At 47.2% G+C, this 25503-nt stretch overlaps 1 protein-coding gene across 4 annotated transcripts in view; it reads left to right on the forward strand.

Annotated features, from left to right (window-relative positions):
- Window positions 1–14632, forward strand: part of PTPN21 (protein tyrosine phosphatase non-receptor type 21) — a 69721-nt gene extending 55089 nt beyond the window's left edge. For 3 of the 4 annotated variants that reach the window (XM_027570626.2, XM_027570627.2, XM_027570625.2), the window contains exons 13-19: window positions 3562–4958; window positions 9278–9415; window positions 10335–10556; window positions 12925–13053; window positions 13245–13479; window positions 14090–14250; window positions 14470–14598. In XM_027570626.2, the coding sequence (XP_027426427.1) occupies window positions 3562–4958; window positions 9278–9415; window positions 10335–10556; window positions 12925–13053; window positions 13245–13479; window positions 14090–14250; window positions 14470–14598 (2411 nt within the window). Of the gene's footprint in view, window positions 1–3561; window positions 4959–9277; window positions 9416–10334; window positions 10557–12924; window positions 13054–13244; window positions 13480–14089; window positions 14251–14469 lie in introns of all 4 variants that reach the window. The other variant, XM_027570624.2, reaches the window with a different exon arrangement.
- The last annotated feature ends 10871 nt before the right edge of the window (window positions 14633–25503 follow it).

A 25503-nucleotide genomic window follows, 5' to 3' on the forward strand; every position in this document is an offset into this window, starting at 1 on the left:
CAGTGCCTCCCAAGCTGAACCTCAAGCATTCATTCAGGAGACATTTACTCTCTCCTCTGTGTACGAGGCTCTACTACAGAGGGCAAGGAGATTTAATGCAGAGAAGTAGTTCCACATCTTAGGAAGCTTAGGATCTAATGGTGGGGGATAAGACTAGCACACAAATAGCTTAAACACAAAGAGAACATGATTGTTTTGAGGAGAGAGAGCAAGCGATTACGTGACGAAAGACTCATTCTGTTGGGGAGACTGAGAAGGGCTTTCTGGAAAGACGGCAGCTAGAGAGAGGGAGGTGGGCAGTTGATGGGGATTGCTGCCCCAGGTTTTGGGGGACAGTGAACACCATGGCACAGACTGAGGAAGGGGCATTGGGGAGGGGAGTGGTATGGCTGGACTTGGAACTGGGAGAAGCCACATGTGAAGGGACCAGAGGTGGTTTGTGACTGTGTTGTGTGTGCCGGGCCTTCCGTGCACAGAGGAGAATTTCCACACAGTGAGGTAGGCAGGTGGGCAGCAGGGGAGCCGTGCTTCAGGGTGTGGATTCCCAGAGGGTGCACCTCAGGGTGGGGCTGTTTTCTCCCTCATTGCAGGCTCCTTGTGCCCCCCCCCCCCGTGTGCTTCTGCGCCCCCAGCCCCACCCGCCGCTGGGTAAAGGCTCTTCTGTCTGCATTGCTAGTCTGCAGGTACCCTAATACTTTTTCCTTGCCTCTCTCTTCCAACTGTGGTTTGAGTTCATTTTCCATTCCCTTTTCCACCTGCTGCTTCTGAGAGCGGTGCCCGTGTGGGTGGGTACCCGTCTACTCCCCAGCTGCCCCCTCGGTCCCTGGCGCCCTCCACCTCCTCACCGGCAAATTGAGCTTTTTCTCCTCTCGAAAAACCTCTTGTTGGGGCGCTGGTTCTCTCTCCTCCTCCTGCACCATCAGTGGTGTTCGCTGTCTGGGAAGGTCTCCGGGGGTGGCCTTCTTCCCTCCCTTTGCAGGCTCCCACGGCAGCCCCGTCCTCAGTTCCCAGATATCGGCAGGGGTGACTGTCACATCTGTATTTCCCATCTGTCATCGCCCCTGCGCTGCAGCCCTGCATCTCCATCTGCCCCACAGGTGACAGGGTAGGGAGCCACTGCACCAAAAGCCCTCGGTGGGGGACCTGGCTTATGGTATCAGCTATTACAGCTTGCTGAGAATGAGAATGTTATATCTGAGCTCATTGCTCTGCTCCACAAGCCCGTCCCTTGCCCCCCCGTCCTTATTTCCTCTTTGTGATGACATCACTCTCCTGGTTACGTGGATTCCAAACTGCATGCAATTTTGCTTTGCTTTTCTTCCCCCCCCCGCTCAGCACCCAGTCCGTCACACATGTTCTGGCCTCTAACTCCATACAGTATCCCTTCCGTCTCCCTGTCCCTCCCCCTGATTCAGTCCAGCCTCACCCGACTAGCTGGTGGCTCCACACGAGAGGCCAGCTTCCACCTCTGCCCTCCCCGGCTCACCGGATACATGGGTGCCCGGCTCTCAGCTCCCCCACGACCATTCCTTTGCCTGGTGTTGCACACTCTCTGCAGTGTTTCCCAACGCTCCTTTCCTAGATTTATTTCCCACTGTTTTCTTACTCGTCTCCAGCTACCCGACACTCCAGCCAAACTGAGGGTGCCCCCCCAGAAGTGGTCTCCCAGCCTGGCCCGTGCTGCCCTTAGTCCTTACATGACGCCATTGTGTGCTCTCCTGCCCACATACTTCTGTCCCATGGTGGGGTGGGGGGTGGGGGCTAGATTGTGCTGTGGGAATGCCCAGTGGCTTATGCAGTAAAGGTGACTTCTGCTCAGGTTACTGGCAGGAGGGCTCTGCTCCATGTCTGCCTGCCTCAGGCGTTCTGGCCAGAGGAGCCTCTTCCATCTGGAATGTTGGTCTGGGGGGTGGTGGGGAGGGAGCATGGAAACTGGCTCTCAACCCTCTGCTCTCTTTCCCTTGACCTCTGCTAGTCATGTGACCATGCCTGACAGATACCTAGGGGTGAAGATGGGTAATCCTGTGCGTAGCAGCTGCTGCCAGAAGCTGGACATGCCCTCCCCACCCCCACAGGCTGCTTGAATGCTGTGTCCTCTGTGAGGCAGTTTTTGATTCTCCCCTCTCTGTCCCCATCGACCCAGCCCAGGCTAGAAGTGATCCTTCCCTCCTCCTGTGTGGACCCCTGTCACACTGAGTCTCACAGTGTAATGTGTCCTTGAATTGTGATTGTTGTATACATCTCTCCCCTTTACTCACCTGGATTCCAGTCATCTTTCCCCCCATCGGTTCTCAGCATAGTCTTTTACACACACGGGCTCACAAAGGGATGGTTTGTGGGGTGTAGGGAGGAGCCTGCAAGTAGGGAGGCCAGGAGGGATGGGTTTTATGCCTGTGCAGACAGACAGGCTGGGTCAGTACCTGAGCTGTGGTGGCAGGGAGAAAGGGGAGCTCCAGGGACCCAGAGGTTGCAGAGCATTCCAGGTGTGGGAGCAGTACAGGGACCGGGAAGCTTTGGTGTCAGCAGGAAGAATACAGTGATACTTCTGAGCCCCGTTTCGTCCTGGCTTGCACGCCACCTGAGTAACGTCCCCACACTAGATGGTGATACGTTCACTTTGATAATCACTAGTCACTTAAACCATTACACGGCTCTTGAATCCCAGAAAGAATACATTTGAAAGGCAACTGTTCTCTGAAGAACCCGACTGCTACTCTTTGAAGTGTCAGAAATCACCCTCAGTAGGGATGGTGATTCCAGTGAACTACAGATCAGACAGAAGAAACATGCTTCCTTCCAGCCCCACTAGGCACACATGCAGCCACTGTAGATGAGACCGCCCCTGATTCTGCTGCCTGTGGATCCCCATCCCCCTGGAGTGTGGGGGCCAGAGTGGGGGTGGGGGGCAGGTGTGAATGGCTTCTGGTCCCTGGTGAGGTTTACTGCAACTGATGATATTGTTGGACCTGGAGAAGTAGAGCCTGCAGAGTTATTGTTTTTGTCTTCATTCTAGAAGAACCCATACAGAAAACCCAGAATTCCACTTAAGGAGGTTTTTATAGATGGTTGGTACTTGAACTAGCTCAGCATCAGCGAGTCCCACATTCCCACCAGGGGCAGAGAGCAGTTAGTGGTGCAATGCCTTGAAAAGTAGCTCTGCCTCCAGCTAACCAGAGTTCCTGAAAGTCTGTTTCAATTCTAGCAAAACACATGTTTTTGATTTTCAGGAAAAGACAATATTTTATAATCATTTGTACTCTTAATATTGGATTTAGATTTGGTTAATCTTTACTAGGGGCCAAATCCTGAATACCACCCTTAGGGTGGGTGAGCCGTCACCATTCTATAGATGAGGATGCCAGGACTCTGGGAAATAATATGCCCACAGTCATCAGGGAGCCTGGGTAAAGCCAGGTTATTTCTGCATGGATTTTTGTAAGCTACACCGAAAGTGTCCTCAGCATTCAGGGCCTATCTCAGTATTTGCCTAGAGTAATTGGTCGGATTTATACATCTTAAAATCTCATTTTAAAATAAATTTTAAATGTGTTTGTTTCCCAGATAACCTCTTTGCGACCAACCAGAATGGATACTATTGTCACTCTCTGACAAGTTTGGATCGAGCTCAGATTGACCTCAGTGGTCGGATCCGAAACGGCAGTGTATACAGTGCACACAGCACTAACTCCCTGAACAACCCGCAGCCCTACCTGCAGCCGTCCCCCATGTCCTCTAACCCGAGCATCACGGGGAGTGACGTCATGAGACCCGACTACGTGCCGTCCCACCGGCACAGCGCCCTGATCCCCCCGTCGTACCGCCCGACCCCAGATTACGAGACGGTGATGAAGCAGCTCAACAGAGGCATGGTGCACGCCGGAAGGCAGAGCCACTCGCTGCGAAACCTCAACATCGGCAACTCGTACGCCTACAGCAGGCCCGACGCGCTGGTGTACAGCCAGCCGGAAATTCGGGAGCACGCCCCCTTCACCTCCCCGCAGTCGGCCCACTACCCGTTCAGCCTGAACTACAGTTTCCACAGCCCGTCCCCGTACCCGCACCCCGCCGAGCGGCGGCCCGTGGTGGGTGCCGTCAGTGTGCCTGAGCTGACCAACGTGCAGCTGCAGGCGCAGGACTACCCGGCCCCCAACATCATGCGGACGCAGGTGTATCGCCCGCCCCCGCCCTACCCGCCCCCGCGGCCGGCCAACAGCACCCCGGACCTGTCCCGCCACCTGTACATAAGCAGCAGCAACCCCGACCTCATCACCAGGCGCGTGCACCACTCGGTGCAGACGTTCCAGGAGGCCAGCCTGCCCGTGGCGCACTCCTTGCAGGAGGTCAGCGAGCCGCTCACGGCCGCCCGGCGCGCGCACCTGCACAAGAGGAACAGCATCGAGGTGGCCGGGTTGGCGCACAGCCTTGAGGGCCTGCGGCTCAAGGAGCGCACCCTGTCCGCGTCAGCCGCCGACCCGCCGCCCAGGCCCGTCTCGGCGGGCTCCCAGCCCGGTGGCTGCCCCGAAAGGGCTGAGCGGGACCAGGCGGACGAGCGGGGAGGCCTGGGCTACGGCCACAAGAAATCTCTCTCCGACGCCACCATGCTGATCCACAGCAGCGAGGACGAGGAGGACCTGGAAGAGGAGATCGCCTCGCTGGCGGTGCCCTTTCCCCGGGGCCGCCACTCCCCGGAGCAGCAGGCCGGCCCCTCCCGCGGCCCCTGCGCCCCCTGCGCCCCCACCGCCGCCGCCCCGGGCTCCCTGCACGGCCGCGACGCTGCGGCCGCGCTCGCGGAGGCCACCCGGCCCCGCAGAGAGGGGCTGCTCACGCCCTCCATGTCCGAGTCCGACCTCACCACGTCGGGGCGCTACCGAGCCAGGAGGGACTCCCTGAAGCAGCGGCCGGTGTCCGATCTCCTCTCGGGGAAGAAGAACGTTGTGGAAGGCCTTCCGCCACTAGGGGTAAGCCGAGTGTGCGGCTGTGCCCGCATCGGGCCGTCGGCACCTGCGGAGTGCCGGCCCCGCTCCGTGCATCTCCACTTTGACTTTCCATTCTGGCCCTCTCAGCTTTTGTGTCTTCGAGCTCTTCTCATCCCCCCCCCCCCCCTTATTTCCATCGTATTTGGAACACTTGGAGTTTATCTATGGAAATAAGGGGGACCGATTAGACTTTTAGTGGTTTTGCTGGAGATAATAAATTAGAGGAAGTGAAAAGGTAAACTCAGGAGACTGAATGGAATGCAATGGGATGAAATGGGATGTGGATGGGGATGGAAGGGCTGAAAGAAGGGAGGGAGGGAGGGAAGGGTTCTCTGGTTTGAGGTACGGTTGCTAAGCAGCCGGTTTAGAAACACCGTGTGGTGATGCAGCGGTGCGGGGCTGTGTTGTTCTGTTTGCCGTTTGCCGCGTGGTATCTGAGAGGAGCATCCCCCGAAGGGAAGTGTTGCTGATGTCAGAGTGTGTGGATACGGCTTGAATTGCCTGGCCATGATCTCTGAGGGCCGCAGAGGGATTCTGGAGACAAAACACCCGAGAGCTCCAGGTCTCTTTAAAAGAAAGATTAAGTGAATTGAGAGCCTAAAGAAGGTCCTTGTAGAAAACGCAGCTCTTTGATACTCATTATAATAAATAACCATCAGTTGCACACTTCTTATTTATTTGGGGCAAAATATAAAAGCATAACATCATCTCTAGCTGCCATTCCTGGAGCATTTACCATGTTCTGAGGCATGTCCAGCTTACAACAGGCCTATTGTTCCTTCAGAAAAGAAAACAGACTCTGAGATGTTAAGTAACTTTTCCAAGGTCACACAGCTAGTGGGTGACTGAACTGGAATTTTAAAGCCACGTTTATCTCTGCAACCTATTCTCTGATTATCTACACCGTTCTGTGTTGAGGTATATTGTATATGATTTTTTTTTAAAGATTTTCTTTATTTATTTGACAGAGAGATAGCGAGAGCAGGAACACAAGCAAGGGGAGTGGGAGAGAGAGAAACAGGCTTCTGGCTGAGCAGGGAGCCCGATGCGGGGCTCGATCCCAGGACCCTGGGATCATGACCTGAGCCGAAGGCAGACGCTTAATGACTGAGCCACCCAGGCGCTCCTGTATATGATATTTTATTAAGTAGTTATTGCTTGTCTAAGCCTTGCTGTTTTCTGTCTTTCCACCGAAACTTTTTGAGTCCCCAAGCACTGGCCATGCGTTTGTGCCTTTGTCATTTAAGCGCGGCCGCTCTAAGTCATCTTGTTGCATTGCTCAGGCTTCTGGCTCCTTATTGCCCACGTCTTCACGCCCGGAGCCCTGCCCTCTGATCGAGCTAAAGTGATTAATCAGCCTATCCATTCTGTCTCCCAGTTACTCCCAGTGCCCTGGCAGCTAGGACTCCTCCCCCATCTCTGATAGCCTGTATACTCAGACTTGAGGACCCATCACAAGCATAGTAGTATCTTCAAAAACTGGAAGAAAATTCACACACTTTTACAGTGAGTATGCAATTGATTGGTAGAGGCAGACTGAAGCCATTTAACAACAGTGCGGTGGATTTAAGTGTGTTTGCTTTTAATGAATTTGGGGTTTGAATTTTAAGTTTTTTTTTTAATTTTTCTTGGTAAACCTTCTTACCTACCTGACATTCTTGGTAGTATTCTTACCTACCTGAAAAGTAAAGAACAGGGTCTTAGGTTGGCTCGAGTGGAAGGTATGGATTCATGATCAATGATTCAGGGTAGAAACAGGGTGTGAATGTGTCTCTGAAAGGTAATTCTACCTGAGTCCCTGAGCCAGCTGGACAGGGTCCTTTTCATAGTTAATACTCTTTCCCTAATTACATCAAGAACTATCTCTTTTTGTTTTTTGTTCTCTTAGAGAAAGAGACAAAGTGTGTGAGCAGGGGGAGGGGCAGATAGAGAGGGAGAGAGAGAATCTTAAGCGCTTGGAGCCTGACGTGGGGCTCGATTTCCCCACCCTGCGATCATGACCTGAGCCGGAATCAAGAGTCAGACGCTTAACCAACTGAGCCACCCAAGTGTCCCACAACTAGCCATCATTTTTATGCATGACCCGAGTCTTTTCCCCAAATGATACTTGTTTTGAGTACAGTCCATCATTTCAAGTTTATTGTCCCTGTATCTTTTGAATGGGATATAGCAAGATCCCCTAAATCTGAGGCTTTTGATTAGTTTGGTTCTCTAAAAATACAAGTTTTCTCCCTTGCTGACTTTTAAGACCCACAGTATTAGTACAATTCTGTGATTAGATTATGCTCTTGATCCCCTTCTTTGGCATAACGGATTCTCCTTGCTTGAAGAATGTGTATGGCAGCTGTGGCTTGGGGGAAAGGTCTAGGACCTAGGATGGAAGAACCTGGGTCTGAGGCTAGACCCTCCCGTGTATTAGTTCTCTGGCCCGTGGGCTGGACCTGGCAGCACCAGAACCACATCTCCGTCTGTAGCATGGGGACGGTCACCCTGCTCTGCCTGCTGTGGTAAGTCCCACGGAAGGTTAGGCAGGAAAAATGCTTTGTAAATTCTGTGGTGGGGCTGAGATGACTTTAAGGAAAGGTTTTTTACTGTTTTGACACTGATGACCATTTATAACGAGACAGCTGTGTGACCTTGGGCAAGCTGTCCCATCTCTCTGACTCTGCTCAGTTGTAACGGAAGCTGACCCCAGAGAGTTGTGGCAGGATAAGTGAGGTCCTGGCGCATAGAGAATGTTCAGACGAAGTTAGCTCATTACTATGCGGTTGCGTCATCCTGACTTCCCGAGAACTGAAGAGCTCAACCCCCTGCTAAACTCCTGGGACTCCTCATAGTGACATGGGGTTGCCATGACCTTCACTGTTACCACAGACAAACTGAGTTCACATACTAAATGTGAATTCAGGTTATGGGAGTTTAGTATTAAAAACAGTGAACTAAATTGCAGACAAGCAGAAACATTTTAGAGTTCTCCACCCTTCTCCACCTCCAGGAACTTGATTGTTATCTGAAAAAGAGTGGGCCAGTTGGAGTGTTCCCCACAGGAAGGTACAGATTTTCTGCTGGTGCACCCTTAGTCCTGGCCGGCGCTTCTCACATAAATCGCTGAAGACCGCGTGTTTGTACTCGGAGGGCAGCATGGCTGACCGTGCGCATCCTTCCTCCCGTGCGGGCTTTAGACCCCGGCCTTGCGGCCAGCCCCTTCCATCGGGCATGTGGTGTGGCAGCCTCCTGACCTCGTTCTCACGCAGGGAAGAGCCGGAGCCGCCCTGTCCAGGGGGGCGGGCTTGAGTTTTCAGAAGTCTTGTGAGCCACTTGGTGTCACATTGGCAGCTTGAGATTGGCCGTGGTGGGAGAATTCGCACCATGGCAACTGGCCAACTGTGCGCGTCAGACACCCCCTCCCCAGCCAGTTGGTAACCAGCTGCAGCATACGGGCGTTTTCTGCGCAGGTCAGAATCATGACACTTGAGCCTCTTGCTCCCAGGCTGGTAGGACTGGAGTAAAGCTGATTTCATTTGTGAGTCGGAACTGAGAAAACCACTGCTGTCAAACAAGGGCTACTGTCCTAGCGACTGTGGCTTCCAAGGAGACTCCGCCTTCTCGGGCTTGTCCACCGAAGAGAGGAAGATCGTTACTTCCATAGTCACGTTAGGAGACGCACATTTTCAGGAGACTGATACCCTGTCCTGTACCCTGCCTTCCTGGTGTCACCATGGAGATTTCAGTCCTGTTGTCTTTCCCTGGTTGAAAATGCGGCAGTTCCGAGGTGTAGTGAGCCAACCCAGGTCACCCCAGTCTGCAACAGAACGTAGGGCAGGAGAGAGAGAGAGAGAGCGACCCCAGAAAACATGTAATTTTTTCAGAATGGCTTAAAGAACTGGTTTATATCTTTAAAAAATCACAAAAGCCTATGGCAGTCATGCGACTGCATTTAAAACCCTTTCTGTGGACTGCCGCTGGTTTTTGTGTGCGTGTCATGTTTTGAAATTGGGGAGCTCTGTGAAGGAATGCTGTCTGCCTGGAGCCTCACCTCTCATTACAACAGAGACTTGAAACGAATTGCATTTCAAAATCTTCTATCTGCAAGACTTATCAGGGCTTTGGCCTTGAAAGGAATGTCTTCCTCCCAGTGTTTGTTTAAACAAACGTGTGTGTGGCATGTAACCTCTCCTGTGGGTGTTGGCGAAGAACACTCCTTCTGTTTGTTTCCAGTCCTCAGTCCCCTGAAGTGTCTTTTCCGGGGCGGGGGGGTGTATTTGTGTATATTTCATACATACATATAAATATTTTTATAGGGAATGAAAAAGAGCCGGGTAGATGCAAAAAAAATTGGTCCTCTCAAATTGGCTGCCCTAAATGGACTCTCCCTATCCCGACTGCCTCTGCCTGATGAAGGAAAGGAAGTGCCCGCCAGAGCCACCAATGACGAGAGGGTACGTATGAGACGTATAGAGCGAGTGGTATGCTTTCTCTGGGACGTCCCTAACACGCTACAAAAATGCCTTCGGATTTTAGTGAATTTGCTAATACGTCTAATTATTGTGAGTGTTAAGGCATTTTATAATCTGGATGTCAAAAATTGGGGCAAATCTGTTAATAGGTAATTTTAGAGTAAATGTTGATTTTTTTTTGTTTGTTCCTGGGTGTTCTTTACCTTCTTCCGGCCATCTGCAGCAGTCCTGATTTTTGATGGCTTTAAATTAGAGGAATTCTACAAGGAATTCTACTCCATATGAGTACAACCGGGAAAGAGAGCAGACATTGACTACTTTCATTGTATTGAAAATTTATCTCAGGTGTAAACAGTTACTGAATTTTTCATGACTTTCTTTGTGACCAAGATATATTTGCTATGAGGTTTTATTGTATCAAAATCAGACAGGCATGAATTAATGCTATGTAAAAATTTGCTTACAACAGGATTCTGGAGATAATTTCAATATTTACTACTTTTTTCAGTTTTTGTATATCATAGATTAGAAAATTGAAGCATTTGTTCATAGAGACTGGAACTGATTCTCCTACCCTAGGGTTTACTGTTCTCCAGGAGAACTTTCTCTTCCTTAGGGTCACAAACTGACCATAGATTTAGAGAAAATGAATTCAAATTATTGTCGGCCAGTTTTCACCCTTAAACAGAACTCTCCATTCTGCTTCTCACCAACAAGGTGATTTTGTTATTTTAACTCTTACTATTACGGCTTGTTGAAAATTTAGTTTTGATGTCATCTAGAGTTTTCAGTACTAGACAATGCTAAACTTGAAGCAGAAAAGAAGATTTCAGATGTGCCATCGGAATGCAGCTTGGACGTGTGATGATACTCATATTGTTCCACGTATTCCATTTTACAGTGTAAAATTCTGGAACAGAGGTTAGAACAGGGAATGGTATTCACAGAATATGAAAAAATTCTTAAAAAACGGCTAGTTGATGGGGAGTGCTCAACAGCACGACTCCCTGAAAACGCAGAAAGAAATCGATTCCAAGATGTCCTTCCCTACGACGACGCCAGAGTGGAGCTGGTCCCAACTAAAGAAAACAACACTGGCTACATCAACGCGTCACATATTAAGGTAAGAGCAGTGGGCGAGGCCGTAACGGCTGTGAAGTTGTGAGTTCATTTATGAGAACGGTAAGAACTGTATTCTTGTGCAGTCTAAAAACAGCCTAGTTGGGGCCTTTGTGAGAACTCATGTTATAAACCGGGAAATCCGTACACCGTGGCTGGGTAGGAAGTGTTTACCAGCAGAGCCAAAGCCGCCTTCCCCTCCCACATTCTAAGCCCCTCTGCCCCCAGCACTGTGGCCAGGACTCAGGGAGCGCTCTTCTGCCTGACCTTAGTTAGGTCTTTGTTCCTATAAATCTGAAGATCTCTTTCTGACATAAATTCTCTCCAGAACGGCAGAATTGCTAGTTTTCTGTTATCACATACCTGCATTGATTCTTACGTGACAAAGGTGTCTGGTTTGGTTGGTTTGTTTATCTTAGAGAGCGAGCAGGGGAGGGGCAGAGGGAGAGGGAGAGAGTCCAGAGCGGACTCCTGGCTCAGCGCAGAGCCGGACACAGGGCCTCCATCCCACAACCCTGAGATCCTGACCTGAGCCACAGCCAAGAGTGGGACACTTAACCGACTGAGCCACCCAGGCGCCCCGTCTGGGTTTTTTAATGGTGTTCACCAAAGCTTTTCCTTATGATGGTGACATCTTCTTTTTGCTTTTTCCCTGTGATCACTTCTCAGCATCGTTTTGTTCTTTGGAGAAGTGGTGCCACTTTTTCCTTGGAGACAGTGTCATGCCATTTAACTGGGGTAATGTTACACCCAGTGAGATGGGAAAAGGTGATGCTGATCCCCAACTGGGAGGTGAGGAGACAGGTGCTTTGTCTTCTGCAGCATTTTACCTTTTGTGTGTGCTGGCTGGAGACCCAGTGTGTTCATTTTGGGAAGGAGACGACGCTTCCTTATTGGGAGTGAATGAGGAAGTATCCACGGTCAGGAGTTTTTCTTCTTTCCCACATTTTATTTTGTTTGCAAGTGGTATTTGATGAGTGCAGGTTCATGCCTGGGGCTTCCAGAGACCTGGCAGTCTGCCTGCAAATGCGGGTGCCCTTGGTGGTCTTGGGGAATCTGTGCATGTGCTTTTTAATATGGGTATGATTTATTTAAAAACCCAGCGTTTTGGTGGAATAACTCATCCAGTCTCATGACAGGATGGATGAGAACTGAATAAAGTCATTATCCTATGTGGGTATAGCAGAATCTTCAGGGACCAAGTGAAGACCAGTGCAAGGCGGCTGAGCCTCGGAATTCCTAGACCTACCGCTTACCAGCGCTGGGCCTCCCTGTGCTTTCCTCTGAATAAAGCGCTGACACCTCCCCCTCGGGCCTGTCCACAGAGCCCTCCCCCTTGTTCGCTGCTAGCACCCGGGGCTGGCCGCTGAGTGCGCCCGCCGTCAGTGAGGGGATGCAGCCGAGACTCTGGGCCGGCAGCCTTGAATGTGGCTGTGGGCAGAGTAGCACGGGGCCCTTGGGAAGCAGCCACTATGGTCCCCAAATGTCAGCGGGCATGGGCTTTACCCCAGATCTCCTGACTACGGATCCAGCGACTACTCTGCTACCTTACCCTGTTCTCAAGGAGGTGCAGCCTCAGGTGGAAACTTAGAATCCGTTCAGGGGGGTGATCTTGACTCAAGTTCAGAGGCAAGACCACTTTAAGCAGGAATATTTTTTCTGTCCTAGAAATCTGGTATTTAACCTTGGTTTTGGTTTAATTGTTCCTACTTCTCCCAATGTGTTTAATACTTCGTGAGAGGAAACTGTGTTTGAAATTTAGCATACTCTTATGTTGATACTATTTTGATAAGAAGAAGAATCATAACAACAGCAATAAAAACTATTTATTGAGAACCTATTATGTACAGGCACCATATACATTGCCTCATTTAATTCTGCCAACGGCGCGATGAGGGTACATGTCATTTTTATTTTACAGATGAGAACAGAGGGTCAAAGAGGTTAAGCAAATTGTCCCAGGGCACATAGATATTATGTGAATTCAGAGTGTGTAAGTTTAAAAATAGATAGTAATGGGAATTGTATTAACAAGGAAAAGGGATAAGAAAAATCTTTGTTCTGAATAATTCAGTTCATCTTTTCGTACTGCCATAAACAAATGCGCATATATGCCTGCATACATACATATATACACATGCACATTAATTAAAATTTAAAGATTTATTTAGAGAGAGCGGGGGAGGAGGGGCAGAGGGAGAGAGAGAGAATCCCCAGCAGACTCCCCACTGAGTGCGGCCCCCAACGTGGGGCTCGACCTCACAACCCTGAGTTCATGACCTGAGCCAAAATCAAGAGTCGGCCGCTTAACCAACTGAGCCACCCAGGCACCCCACACATTAATTTTTTTAAAAACTCTTTTCTAATTTCAGGTCTCTGTCAGTGGAATTGAGTGGGATTATATTGCCACACAGGGGCCACTACAGAATACCTGTCAGGACTTTTGGCAGATGGTGTGGGAACAGGGAATTGCCATTATAGCAATGGTGACCGCAGAAGAGGTAAGTGCTCATTTCCCTTAATTGATTTCCTCAGCCTGAGAACAGTTCGTGTTGATCCTGGGGGCTCCTGACCTTTAAAGGAGGAGGGACAGGGTGGGGTTGCGGTTCTGCATTTCGGACATGCAGTCTGTATGAAAGGGTCTCCGCTGCTGGATCTGGTGTTGTGTTCTGACTGCACGCGTCCTTCACAGGAGGGCGGCAGGGAGAAGAGCTTCAGGTACTGGCCTCGACTGGGTTCCCGGCACAACACAGTCACCTACGGGAGGTTTAAGATCACAACGCGGTTCCGCACGGACTCCGGCTGCTATGCCACCACAGGCTTGAAGCTGAAGCACCTGCTCACGGGGCAGGAGAGGACTGTCTGGCATCTCCAGTACACAGACTGGCCCGAGCACGGCTGTCCCGAGGGCCTCACGGGCTTCTTATGTAAGTGTCTTCGTACCAGCACAGCCTCTGCTTAAATCATCCACATGGAGGAAGATTTCAGCTCCTGAAAATATTTCCTTTATGATGTCTCATAGAGGCTTTGGACTTGCTTTATTATTTTTTTTCTTAAGATTTTATTCATTTATTTGAGAGAGAGATTGAGAGCATGAGCCTGGGGGAGCACGACAGAGGCAGAGGGAGAAGGAGGCTCCCTGCCGAGCAGTGAGCCCGATGCGGGGCTCGATCCCGGGACCCTGGGATCATGAGCCGAGCCGAAGGCAGACGCTTAACCCACTGTGCCACCTAGGTGCCGCTGGACTTGCTTTAAAATAAAGGCTTTAAGTGTTTAGAGGAGGCTTAACAGAAAAAAGTTTTTAAAGTATGGTTTGGTGGCGAGTAGAAGGACTCTTAGAGACTGTCTCCTCCACCTCATTTTGTAGGGGAGCAGAGGCAGTGACGATCACACTGTGATCGGTTAGCAGTTGGGGGTATTAATTGGCACCCAGGGCTCTTTTTCCGGAGTCCTCCTAATCAGTGATGATAATCTGGAAATTGTCACTTTGATGGGCCTTAATCTCTGTTAATTTTCTGTTTCATTGATATTCCACAGCATACCTTGAGGAGATCCAGTCTGTTCGACGCCATACAAATAGTACCAGTGAACCAAGAAGTCCCAACCCTCCGTTGCTGGTCCATTGCAGTGCTGGGGTGGGAAGGACTGGCGTCGTCATTTTGTCGGAGATCATGATCGCCTGTCTGGAACACAATGAGGTACGAGGTCCTTGTTGGTCAGGGGGAGAAGCAGGCCGGGCACGAGGCTGGGGAAGAAAGGAACTGGTGACCTACCAGTTCTCTCTGAACAAGTTCCCCGGAGGCTTCTTCTAGAAGATGCTAAGGTAGGAAAGTGTCTGTGTCTTGACCGGAGTTCTGCTGGGACTGCTCCCCTCTCTGCGGGGACTGCGTCCCACTCACCCCTGTCTCTCCATCCAGGTGCTGGACATCCCCCGGGTGCTGGACATGTTGCGGCAGCAGAGAATGATGATGGTGCAGACCCTCTGCCAGTACACGTTCGTGTACCGAGTTCTCATTCAGTTCCTGAAGAGCTCAAGGCTCATATAGGCTCCCACGGCTCGTGACGGGGACCCGATGGTGTGACGCGATGACAGCTGACAAGAGCGCTTGCCTGACTCGTGTCTCCTCGCGGCCACGAGTGGCGCCTGGATGGTGGCGCACGCAGGGAGCCATGCAGAGCACAGGGCCGGGCAAGGGCTGAAGGAGACGCACGCGGTCCCCAGGGCCTTGCCCCCTCCCATCTCTGATTTGCAGCACTTGCACACTTTGTAGAGGTTGTTTGCTACACAGTTCTCTGTTGTACCGAAGCTGTGCCGGGCAGCTTGGGCAATCAGTAAGGCGTATCGATCTCTATCTTGGACATCTTGGAATTTTATTTTATGACTAAAGTATTTGGGGTTTTCTTGTTGAGAAACTGAACTTTCCATGGGGATGGTCCACAGGTGTGATTGGTTCCTATGTAAGTTTGTATTTAAAACCATGGTACTATCTCTTGTTATTTTTTTAAAAAACCTTAACAACTTAGTTACCAAACCCAAAACTACAAGAAGAATCTAAAAGTGTTATTTTGAAACATAGAAAGCATTTTTATATTCAGAAAATTTTTTATCCTAAAATATTCTATATATTTGTACCTTCTCTATTTTCCAAACAAGAGTTCAGCTCATTAAGTTACTGAAATGAATCAGTTACTGTAAGAGAAAGTCGGGAAGGAAGGCACATTATTGGAAATGTGAGACAATACTCAGAGTCACTATTTTTTTTCAGTATTATTTATAAACCTAAACGAGTTTGATCTTATTGGCAGAAACTGAAGTGAAAAACAATTGCGTAGGCTGGTTTTAAGCACTTTGTTGTTAAAGACAAATCTGAATTTTAGTATATGTGTTGCCTGATAGATGAGACGGTAACAGTGAGTATCCAGAAATGTTTGGAAGAAGTAAGGGCTAAGCGTATGTGGGGTGGTCAGGGCGAGAGTAAGTGCAGCGGAAATGCAAGATGGCAAACGCAAGATGCCTTTGACAGAAGTACAGTATTAACTCTGCTCAGACTGAGAGGCTGGGATGGAGAGAGGGGGCCCGGGGGATGGCGGCTGAGCCCCCAGAGGGGAGGTACCCCCGGGAAGTTCACGTCACTCTCCGTGACTCACTTTGTTTCCTTAGAGTTCTTGTACCTAAACATCTATTCTTTTTTAATAGTCAGGTTCATATTACCATGAAAAGAAGCCTTGAAGAGGCTTTATTTTCTTCTGATTGGAAGAAGGGAAGAGTTAGTAATAGTTTCACCCATTTCCCAAAACTGCAGCCCAGACTACTTGTGGGGCCCCCAGAGATCGCTGTGCTGTTCAAGAGGTGCTGGGGTTTTTAGCTCCCCGATCCCCTAACTTCACCCCTGAGGTCAATGTTAGCTTCTTGGTTCCTCCCCGCCCCCCACCCTGTTCCGGTGCACCGATCGCATCCCGGTGGCTGAGCTAGAGAGGGAGAGTGTGGCCTTTGGTCAGGGCTATGAGGGACTTGAGTAGGTAAGGACTTACTGGGTACGTTTCACTGAGGAGCCATCTCATTTTTCCTTCTGAGGCTGCTTCTCTAAAATGCAGAGCTTCCAAAATGCCACATCCAGGGCTATTCCCCGAATGATGGTTCTGATTCCCACGTTCACTCCGAAGACAGTTTAACTCACTGTTGAACGTGACTGCCGAGTGTGTGTTGTCAGCTGGGAGACCCGATTTGCTTCATACGGTGTGGATCTGCCTATCTCTGGGTTACCCAGAAACCAACCCTTAAGAGGGTCATTCAGGAGATAGTAATGAAAACGACTACTGGAAGTGGACACATTGCTCACTTAGGGACAAGATGTTAATTTTAAACCTGAAATTGTTTTAAGAGTCCTGTTTAAATAACAGTAGACCCAAGTGTAAATACTGAGAAAGAGCTCCCAGAATGGGATAAGGATTTTTATGATCATATTTCCCATCTCCACACCGAATAAAGGACGGGAGTGTTTTCAGTGTTTTTGGTTTTTTTTCTTCCATGGTACGTTTTTTTTTTTTTTAAATGCTTTTCTGTCAGGTTTAAACATTTTGAAATGTTCCATTGACAAGAACATACTGTAAAACAAAAATCTAAAGAGTAATATATGGTATATTTGTGTTCCAGTTGTAATAATTATAAGTAGATTACTTCTGAGGGCTAAATTACACTATTTAAATGTCATTCTTAAAATGTCACATGTTTGACCAGCTTCTAAGACCCATGTAATTTTTTGTCCCTTTTGAATAAACTTTTTCAGTTAGTGAATATGAAAGTATTTCTGAATAAAAATCGACATTACTGGACTTTGAAGTAATGTGATTTTCAAGAGCAAACTGTACAACATTTAGGCTTCATAGGTTTACCACCACCAAATGGAGAATGTTGCTGTCTGCCAAAGTTATACAATGCTTCGCTATGTCAGTGTCTCTTTAGTTCCTTGAGATTCTAAATTTCATAGCAAAATTACCAAAATGTACATTTTCACAAAAAGTAGGTTACAAACCAGTGTTTTCCAATGGATTGATTTTGGCATCTCTGGCATCAGTCTTCCTGATTAGTGGGGTCTTTTGATGAAATATTCTCCTGAGAGTTTTGAGCACAGAAAAGTGTTCATTTAGAATGTTAAGTGCAGTCATTAGTAATTACTTTCCTCTGGAACACCTACTGTGAAGTATTCTGAAAACCCTAGTATTTAGCCTTCAAAACCCTTTGGCAGAATAAAAACAGAAGGTGGATGGACCTGTCCTTCCTTTGAAGCTTCCAGAAAGAGCAAGGTCTAGGCAGAAACACAGAGGAAGAGTGTGTCGGGGGGAGGATTGAGTGATGACATTAATCAAGGCCAACTTTTCTGAGAAGCTTTCATCGTCAGAAGAAAGCCCCTTTAGGATGGGTTGATATGTTAATATTCACAACATTTAGAAGATACATATGTATATGTTATATATATAATATAAAACCTCATGTTTTAAAATGTACAACTGGAGGTCAGCTGCACTGTAGGAACAGGTTTGAGATTTGCATGAACAAATGGAAGCAAGAATTGCTGTTTGTTGTAAATTGTTTTTAAAATCAGACTTTTCTTTTAAAGTTTTAATTTATTTATTCATTTTAAGCAATCTCTGCACCCAACATGGGGTTCAGATTCATGACCCTGAGATCCGGAGTCACATGCTCCTTCGACTGAGCCAGTCAGGTGCCCCTAAAATCGGACTTTTTAAAGGAACTCTTCGGGATATAAATTTAGGGAACTTGTTTCCCATCAAGATTTCATGTGGAGCAAGCCAAAACTATCTTTTTTTTTTTTCCAGTTTAAAGTTTATTTTAAAAAAGAGATCTAAATTGGAGGGGCTCTTTATTGAGCTGAGAGACATTTCAAAAATAGAGGAATAAGTACAGTAAGAATTTGCCTGGAAAAACATTTCTCAAAAGAACATGACTTTTTCAAACTCCTCTAGATAAGGGCTCTGTTCCAGTATCTACAATTATAGAGAAATGAGGAAAAATCTGAAAGTCCAGTTATTTAAAGTTTGCACGTGTTGGGGATGAGTGGATTGAGGATTTTAGGAAACCATTGACGGGGTCCTCAGGCGGTTAAGGTGGCATAGTTTTCTGTATATTACAGTCAGTTCCCAAATAAAAATTATGCTCTAAAAGTTCAGATGTATGTGTGTGGAATTATTGAGAAAAACAGTAATATTTCCCCTTCTAAACAGTATTCCAAGTGGGTGTTGACTCTCCTGGTTTGTCCTCCCAAAGCTTGTTTGGTATAGAACCAAGTCGCCATAATCTGTACTCTGGAAAATACGCAGAGTTTTCTCTCTGCTGCACCCTGGTGGTGAGGTGGGAGAACGAATTCTCTGCCTGGTGGTAGGGACTGAGGCTCGCCAAGCAGTTGGTCAACTTGATCAGTGTTTGCTGAGAGAACTCCGCATCAGGGAAGATCCCATCATGTGTTACAGAAACTCGACGGCTCAGGAAGGCTAGGGGGCCGATCGGGACGTGGGATGATGTGAGCGGGGGTGCCACCTCCGAAAGCACCCGTGAGGCAGGGCGGGGTGAAGGAGGGTGAATGGGCAAACTCCCTTACCTTTCCTGTTGCGCCTGAACTCCTCTCCCTTTCCTGGCACTGGCGTCACATGGAAAGCAGATGATGGGCCAAGAAGGAGGTTTAAGGTCTGCAGTACCTTGCAGTTCCAAGGCAAATGTCTCCACGCAAAGGGTATCTAGGTCACACATACAGAACGTACAGTCTGGCACACATCCTGTTTCCAAAATGTTTAAATTACCCCTCATATTTGGGAAATTAGTTTTCAAAAATCTAGAGTAACTTTTCCCAATATGTTGATGGATTAAGGGATAGTAGCCACTTTAAATTATGCTTCAGTAGTATCGGTAAGTACAGATGGATGACAAGAAAGGAATAATTGTCTTTGGACTTCTAACTGGAACTACCAGTATGGATGTTGACTTGAAAAATTACTAGCTGTATAAATCTCGATCATTATTTAGTTATTTTTTTAGTTTTGTGGCGTGTCATGTAAAAAGACTTAAAATCTCTAAAATCCCCTGGCTTTGGATCTATAATATAGTGTCTCCACACTTACTATAGCAATACCCGATGCTACTGTAATCAATCTACAGTTTTAACTGAGCTGGTTGGTTTTTAAGCTGTGTAAAAATATCAGTACTCTATATAAGTTGTCAAATGTCCACACTATGGGCATTTTAAGTGTGCATGTGTATTTTAAATTCACACTCTAAAAACTTGTAGGGAAAAAAATCTACAGTATTCACTCTTAGGAGCGAGTCTATGCCAAAGAAATTCAGGTTGGGTTATCTGGGTTAACCAGAACATGAATCTGGCCTCAATTTGGGGGGTAGGTTGATGACACTAGTACAGAATTAATGATGACTGGCTTTCCATTTCAACCTGCTCACTCATCAGCTGAGAAAATCTGAACAAATGAATGAGGGATAGAAGCTCAGTCACTCATTTTTTTAGAAGAATGCAAACGTCATAGGTCATATGCGATCATAAGTGCTGGGAGGCTGTCCTAGAAGTTTATTAGAAATCACTTGAAATTAATGGACCACTGAATGAGACAAGATCTTTTTCCTTATTTTATACTGCTATTCTTCAAAATGTAATTTGATCTTAGAGTTAACTATCCCCAAAGGATCTAATGGTTTTGCGGTTTTACTGGAATAAAACCAGTGCAAATACTGGTTCCGGCCAAGTAGCCTGAGAAAGCAAATATTCTCCAGAGGTGACAAACTTATTTCCAGAAGAGATTTTTTTTAAAACAAGGTTAAAAAATAGTACAAAATTCAGGTTAACCCTCAGGAGTTAAAAGGTGAAAGAAAACAAACTAGAATTTGTAACAAGTTTTAGGCCAGTGGAGCTCTAATGGGTTTTATTTACATAGTTTCATTTTTTATGGCAGGACAGAGAAATTGAAGCAGTAGTTATTGTGTAGGGATGATTCTTAATGCTTTGAAACTTCTCCGTTAATATCAGCATGGACCCTTCCATATTAGAGTTTCTCAATTCTGTATTAAAGTAAGCAGCTTAATTTCTTATAGAATTGAGCTATTACACAATTATAAGTATATGCAATTTCTAAGCAACACAAAATGAGGGGAAAAATAAAAATATTCATTCGTATATCCAGCCATTTTAAAAGCTTGGATATTTACCTTACTCAACAGATTGGCACAGGGCCATTGGAATATATGTTTGCTTTTTTACTGTATTCTCATGTAATTTTTTATATTATGATATAAAACAGATTTTTTATCATGCAAATGTTAAATATTTTCCTATGAAAACACCTCAATGTTTCATTCTATTGTGCTTAAAGGAGGAAATATTCTGAGATATAAATATGCAGTTTGGCTCTGTTGAAGAATTACACTGTAACAAACCAGAAATTTGTTGTGTATTTCTGAGTTATATGATCTGGTTAAAAACTGAAACAATACAAACCCTACCCACAGTGAATTTAGCAGAGCATAGTTTAAAAATCAACATCTAGATAGCAAGTCTATTTAAGTAAAAATTCCCACAGAAGTTAATATGATTTAACAGACCTAATAAACCCAAAATTTGGAGAAAATTTATATGAAATACATTTTCTTAGGAAGTTGCCCTATAATTCAAGCAATGCATTGGGAATTCTATTTTTTGACATGCTAGTATAAGAGTTGTCTAGCATTATTTTCTAGTTTAAAAAGCAATTTTAAGTGCTGTCTGAAGATTAATAATGTAAAAATGTATAGTCAGAGGAACTTAATTATTCTAAAAACCATCATTGGTTTGTAAAATTGTGTACATTTAATGGGCAAAAAAGTATGAATGACTGTATTTAATATATGTGAAATGAATGTATTAGTTTTTGCCATAAAAATAAATATTGAAGATATAACTCGTGTGAATATATTAGTACAATTAAAGCTATTTTGCTTGTGTTTTTTTCACTCTAGATCTTATTGCATGGAGGCATATAATTAGTCCCATTTCCCCACTGGATTTATTCTTTATATTAATTAATTAACTAATTTATAAGAGAGAGTGCGAGAGTGCAAGCATACGGGTGCACACGGGAGGAGGGGCAGAGGGAGAGGGAGAGAATGTTAAGCAGGGCTCCACGCCCAGCACAGAGCCCCATCTCATGACCCTGGGATCGTGACCTGAGCTGAAATCAAGAGTTGAGCGCTTAGTCAACTGAGCTGCCCAGGCATCCTCTCTGCTGGATTATTTTAAATAATCTGGGGTGCCCGGGTGGCTCAGATGGTTAAGCGTCCGCCCTCGGCGGGGGTCCTGGGATCGAGCCCGTGGGGAGCATGCTTCTCCCTCTCATTCTACTCCTCCCCCCTGCTTGTGCTGTCTCGCGCTCTCTGTCAAATAAAATCGGAGAGGAGGAGAGGAGGGGAGGGGAGAGGAGAGCTCCTCACACCCCCAGCCCTGGAGTGGAGCTTTTTTTAGACCAGCAACAGCAGCACTGGAAATTTGTTAGAAATTCAAATTCTCTTGGGGCGCCTGGGTGGCGCAGGGGTTAAACGTCTGCCTTCTGCTCAGGTCATGATCCCGGGGCCTGGGATTGAGCACCGCATGGGGCTCCCTGCTCAGCGGGAAGCCCGCTTCTCCTTCTGACCCTCTCCCCTCTCATGCTCTCTCTCTCAAATAAATAAATAAAATATTTTAAAAAAGAAATTCAAATTCTCCAGGGTTGTCCTGGGTCTGAAAATTCTGAATCCGAAGCTAGCAGGGAGGAGGCCCAGAAATCGGCCTTCACAAGTTCTCCAGGTGATTCTGACATGCGTTCAGCGTGAGAACCACTGCTTCCATAACTTAAAAAGCCACAGGGGTTCCAGAGATCTCAAGTTGGGATTCCTTACACAGCCAGATGTGAACGCTACTTCACGTGGAAAAAGGGATTTTGCAGAAAAAGATTTTATTTGACAGAGACACAGCGAAGAGGGAACGCAAGCTGGGGGAGTGGGAGATCATGACCTGAGCCAAAGGTAGACACCCAACCAACTGAGCCGTCCAGGTGTCCCAAGATTTTAGTTTTAATATGCCAGAGTTAGCCTTGGCTTAATTCCTAGGGGCTTTAGAAATTATCGTTGAGCTAATGAAGATCTAGAAGTAGCTGGTTACCCTTCATGCGCTGGTCTGGCCGTGAGGGCATTGAGCCCCACGTTGGGCTCTGCTTCTCCCTCTCCCTCTGCTGCTCCCCCTGCTCGTGCTCTCTTGCTCATTCTCTCCTCTCTCAAATAAAATCTTAAAAAAATAAAATCTTTGGATCATCTAGTCCAAACCCTTAAACCAGGGTCCAGGGTAAATTAGTTCACAGGCAACCTCGCAACTAATTGATCCACTTGGCAAATTGTCTTGCCCTGTAAAAGCCGCTCTGATCTTTTCTGATTGGCTTCACTGGGGGAAAAAAAAAAGTGAGTTTTAAAAGTAAGGCTTCTCAGGAAGATGCTAATTTATATTTTATACCATGTAAAACGTGAGCAAATGAGGAAATTTTCTTGTAATTTAGCAGTTTGCTACATTCTCCCTTCCATGGGGAATTTGCACTTTGAGTGTTTTCCCCCTAACCTCCCCTGTGCCTAAGCCTCTCCTCTAGCTTCAACTGTCTCCCTCCGTGAACAAATGCATTCGTTCTCAAGCAGACAAGGATCCAAAGAGAAATGTCTTTCATCTTAAGAAGCCCATAGTCTAGACTGGAGAGAAACTAGGCACATAAACAATATTATAATTCATACTATAGATCTGAGAGATCCCAGATCCCAGAGCAAGTGGGACAAATGTTAGGGCAATCAGACAAGGTCTCATGGTGTTACAATCTGGGCTGTCAGGGAAGGCCCAAGAGGGCAGTACAGGGGAAACGATATTCTGAGCTGGTAGCAAGTACGAAGGGTTGGCGGGGGGAGAGAGAGAGAGAGGGAGGGAGAGACGGCGGGGGGAGAGAGAGAGAGGGAGGGAGAGAGGACCTCTGCCAAGTTTAAGGAACAAGTAATTCGCTGTGCTAGACAATTAGGATGTTTGGGGGAGGATGGCAGATGAGCTGGGAAGGAGGATGACTTAATAAAGAATGGAAAGGGCCCTGGACTTTGTCTTGTCAGCAAGAGGAAACTCTCAAACGTGGTTGTTTTTGAAGGGAGTGGTGACAGGATCTGCGTTAGAATAGCAGCTGTGAGTATTTAGTTCACATACAACCTATTTAGTTCTTAGAGCCCAGCGGCGAAGGCTCTGAATTACAAGCATTCAACAACCGAGGCCGCACACAGAGGCTGGTGACCCGGCTTCCGGTCACAGCTCGCGAGGATCAGACCCAGGCGGTGTGTCCCACAGGCTCACTCTTCACACCAGAGAGCGGGGTGGAGGATGGACCGCGGCAGGAGGGGGGAGAGGAGAGACTAAGACGCTGCCGGAAGACTCTAAGCCAGTGTTTCCCAAACGTAACGTGCACTTCCCACCTTTGCACCACTTTTGCCAGAACCAAGCACCACTTTTGATATTTCTTTAAACCAACACATCTAAGCTTGAACTTTAAAGGGAAACCGGAGGACGATGACGACGACAACCACAACAAAATACCCTAAAAGGTACAAAAATGAGGATGGGTCATGGTCCTAGAGACAAAAAGCTGTACCCAGAGTTAGAGGTGGGAGACCAGACATGGCAAAGCAGGAAATGGCAGGCCTGAGGCTGAGCCCCAAGCGTGGAGAACCAGCAAGAAGCCAGTTAGCGAGAACCCCTTAAGCAAGATGGCAGCTCCAGGAAAGGGAGGAAAATCGGAGCCAGGGCAGTAAGTCTGAGGTAGTTGCAAGGGTAATGGGGTCAGGGGTTTGTGGAAGACTGACGCTGGGACCGAAGAAAGGAACCCTGGGGGCTGAGAGAAGGATGGAGCCCAAAAAGAGAGGGGTGACTGATGGGGAGGCCCAGGGTGGGAGCCAAGCGTAGGGTTGAGGATCTTTTAGGAGATTGAAGAGGACTGTTGGATGGGAAAGGAAGGGGTTTCCTCAGAAAGTTGGAGGGGGGAGAATTCCACAGGTGGGAGCTGAGGGGTAGGTGGGGCTGAGGAAGGGCTGCAGCAGGGTGACTTGGGGCCTACGATATTGGGGGAGTGGGCTGGGTGCTCAGCCCCACTATATTGTACTTTGCAGGTTGTCCCTGAGCCTGAATCCTGAACACAGTGGTGACAATCAGCTTCCCATGAGAGAGATAGATCTTCACCTATATACCACCAGAAATTAGCTCTAATACCTCCAGTGGTGGTGGGCAGTGTGGGATGATAAAAGCCTGAGTTGAAGACTGGAATACTTGGGGGCCATTGCTAAGTTTCTAGAACATCTGGGTTATCATCATTATTTTGTTTCATCTTTTTATCCTTCATAGTCCCTAGGCATGAAACTGGGACTCGAATATTCAATTACATTATTATAAGCAGTTGAAAAAATATGAATAGAGATAAGTCTTCTGAGACAAATCTTTTTTTTAAAAAAGATTTTTATTTATTTATTTATTCGACAGAGAGAGAAACAGCGAGAGAGGGAACACAAGCAGGGGGAGTGGCAGAGGGAGAAGCAGGCCTCCTGCTGAGCAGGGAGCCAGATGCGGGGCTCGATCCCAGGACCCTGGGATCATGACCTGAGCCGAAGGCAGACGCTTAATGACTTGAGCTACCCAGGAGCCCCTTCTGAGACATATCTTAATAGTAAATAACCCACTCATGAACTACAAGGCCAAGAGAGTATCAAACCGGGGTGACAGAATGTTTGCCCTCATTAAGAAGGGACAATTTTTCGGAGAGCTGACACTCTGCCCTAGCTCACTGATAACTAGAAAGGCCTTGAAGCTTTAGATATTGCAGGAAAGTGATAAAAAAGAAATTAAAGATACTACAGATAAGGCTTAATGTTTCAAGATCCATGCCAGATCATAAACCATTTCCCATTGCATACAAAATCACTTATGTTTGGGTAAAATATGATCCCCTGAAAGGCAACTTTAGAAATCGTGGCCGACAGATCCTAGGGGGACCCCGTGATTCTCACCTTCTGGCATTCATACCCTTGTATAATATCTCCACTCCTTAAGTGTGGGCAGGACCTGTGACTCACCTCTAACTAAAAGGTAGCAAAGGTGATGGAAAGTCGTTCCTGTGATTACATTGGGTATTATCTCACTAGCCTTCAAGAAGCAAGCAGCGAGGGGTGCCTGGGTGGCTCAGTTGTTGGGCATCTGCCTTCGGCTCAGGTCATGATCCCGAGCCCTGCATCGGGCTCCCTGCTCAGTGGGAGGCCTGCTTCTCCCTCTCCCACTCCCCCTGCTTGTGTTCCCTCTCTTCCTGTATCTCTCAACTGTCAAGTAAATAAAATCTTAAAAAAAAAAAAAAAAAAGCAAGCA

Source organism: Zalophus californianus, chromosome 6 (genome assembly GCF_009762305.2).
Source record: "Zalophus californianus isolate mZalCal1 chromosome 6, mZalCal1.pri.v2, whole genome shotgun sequence".
Lineage (NCBI taxonomy): Eukaryota > Metazoa > Chordata > Mammalia > Carnivora > Otariidae > Zalophus > Zalophus californianus.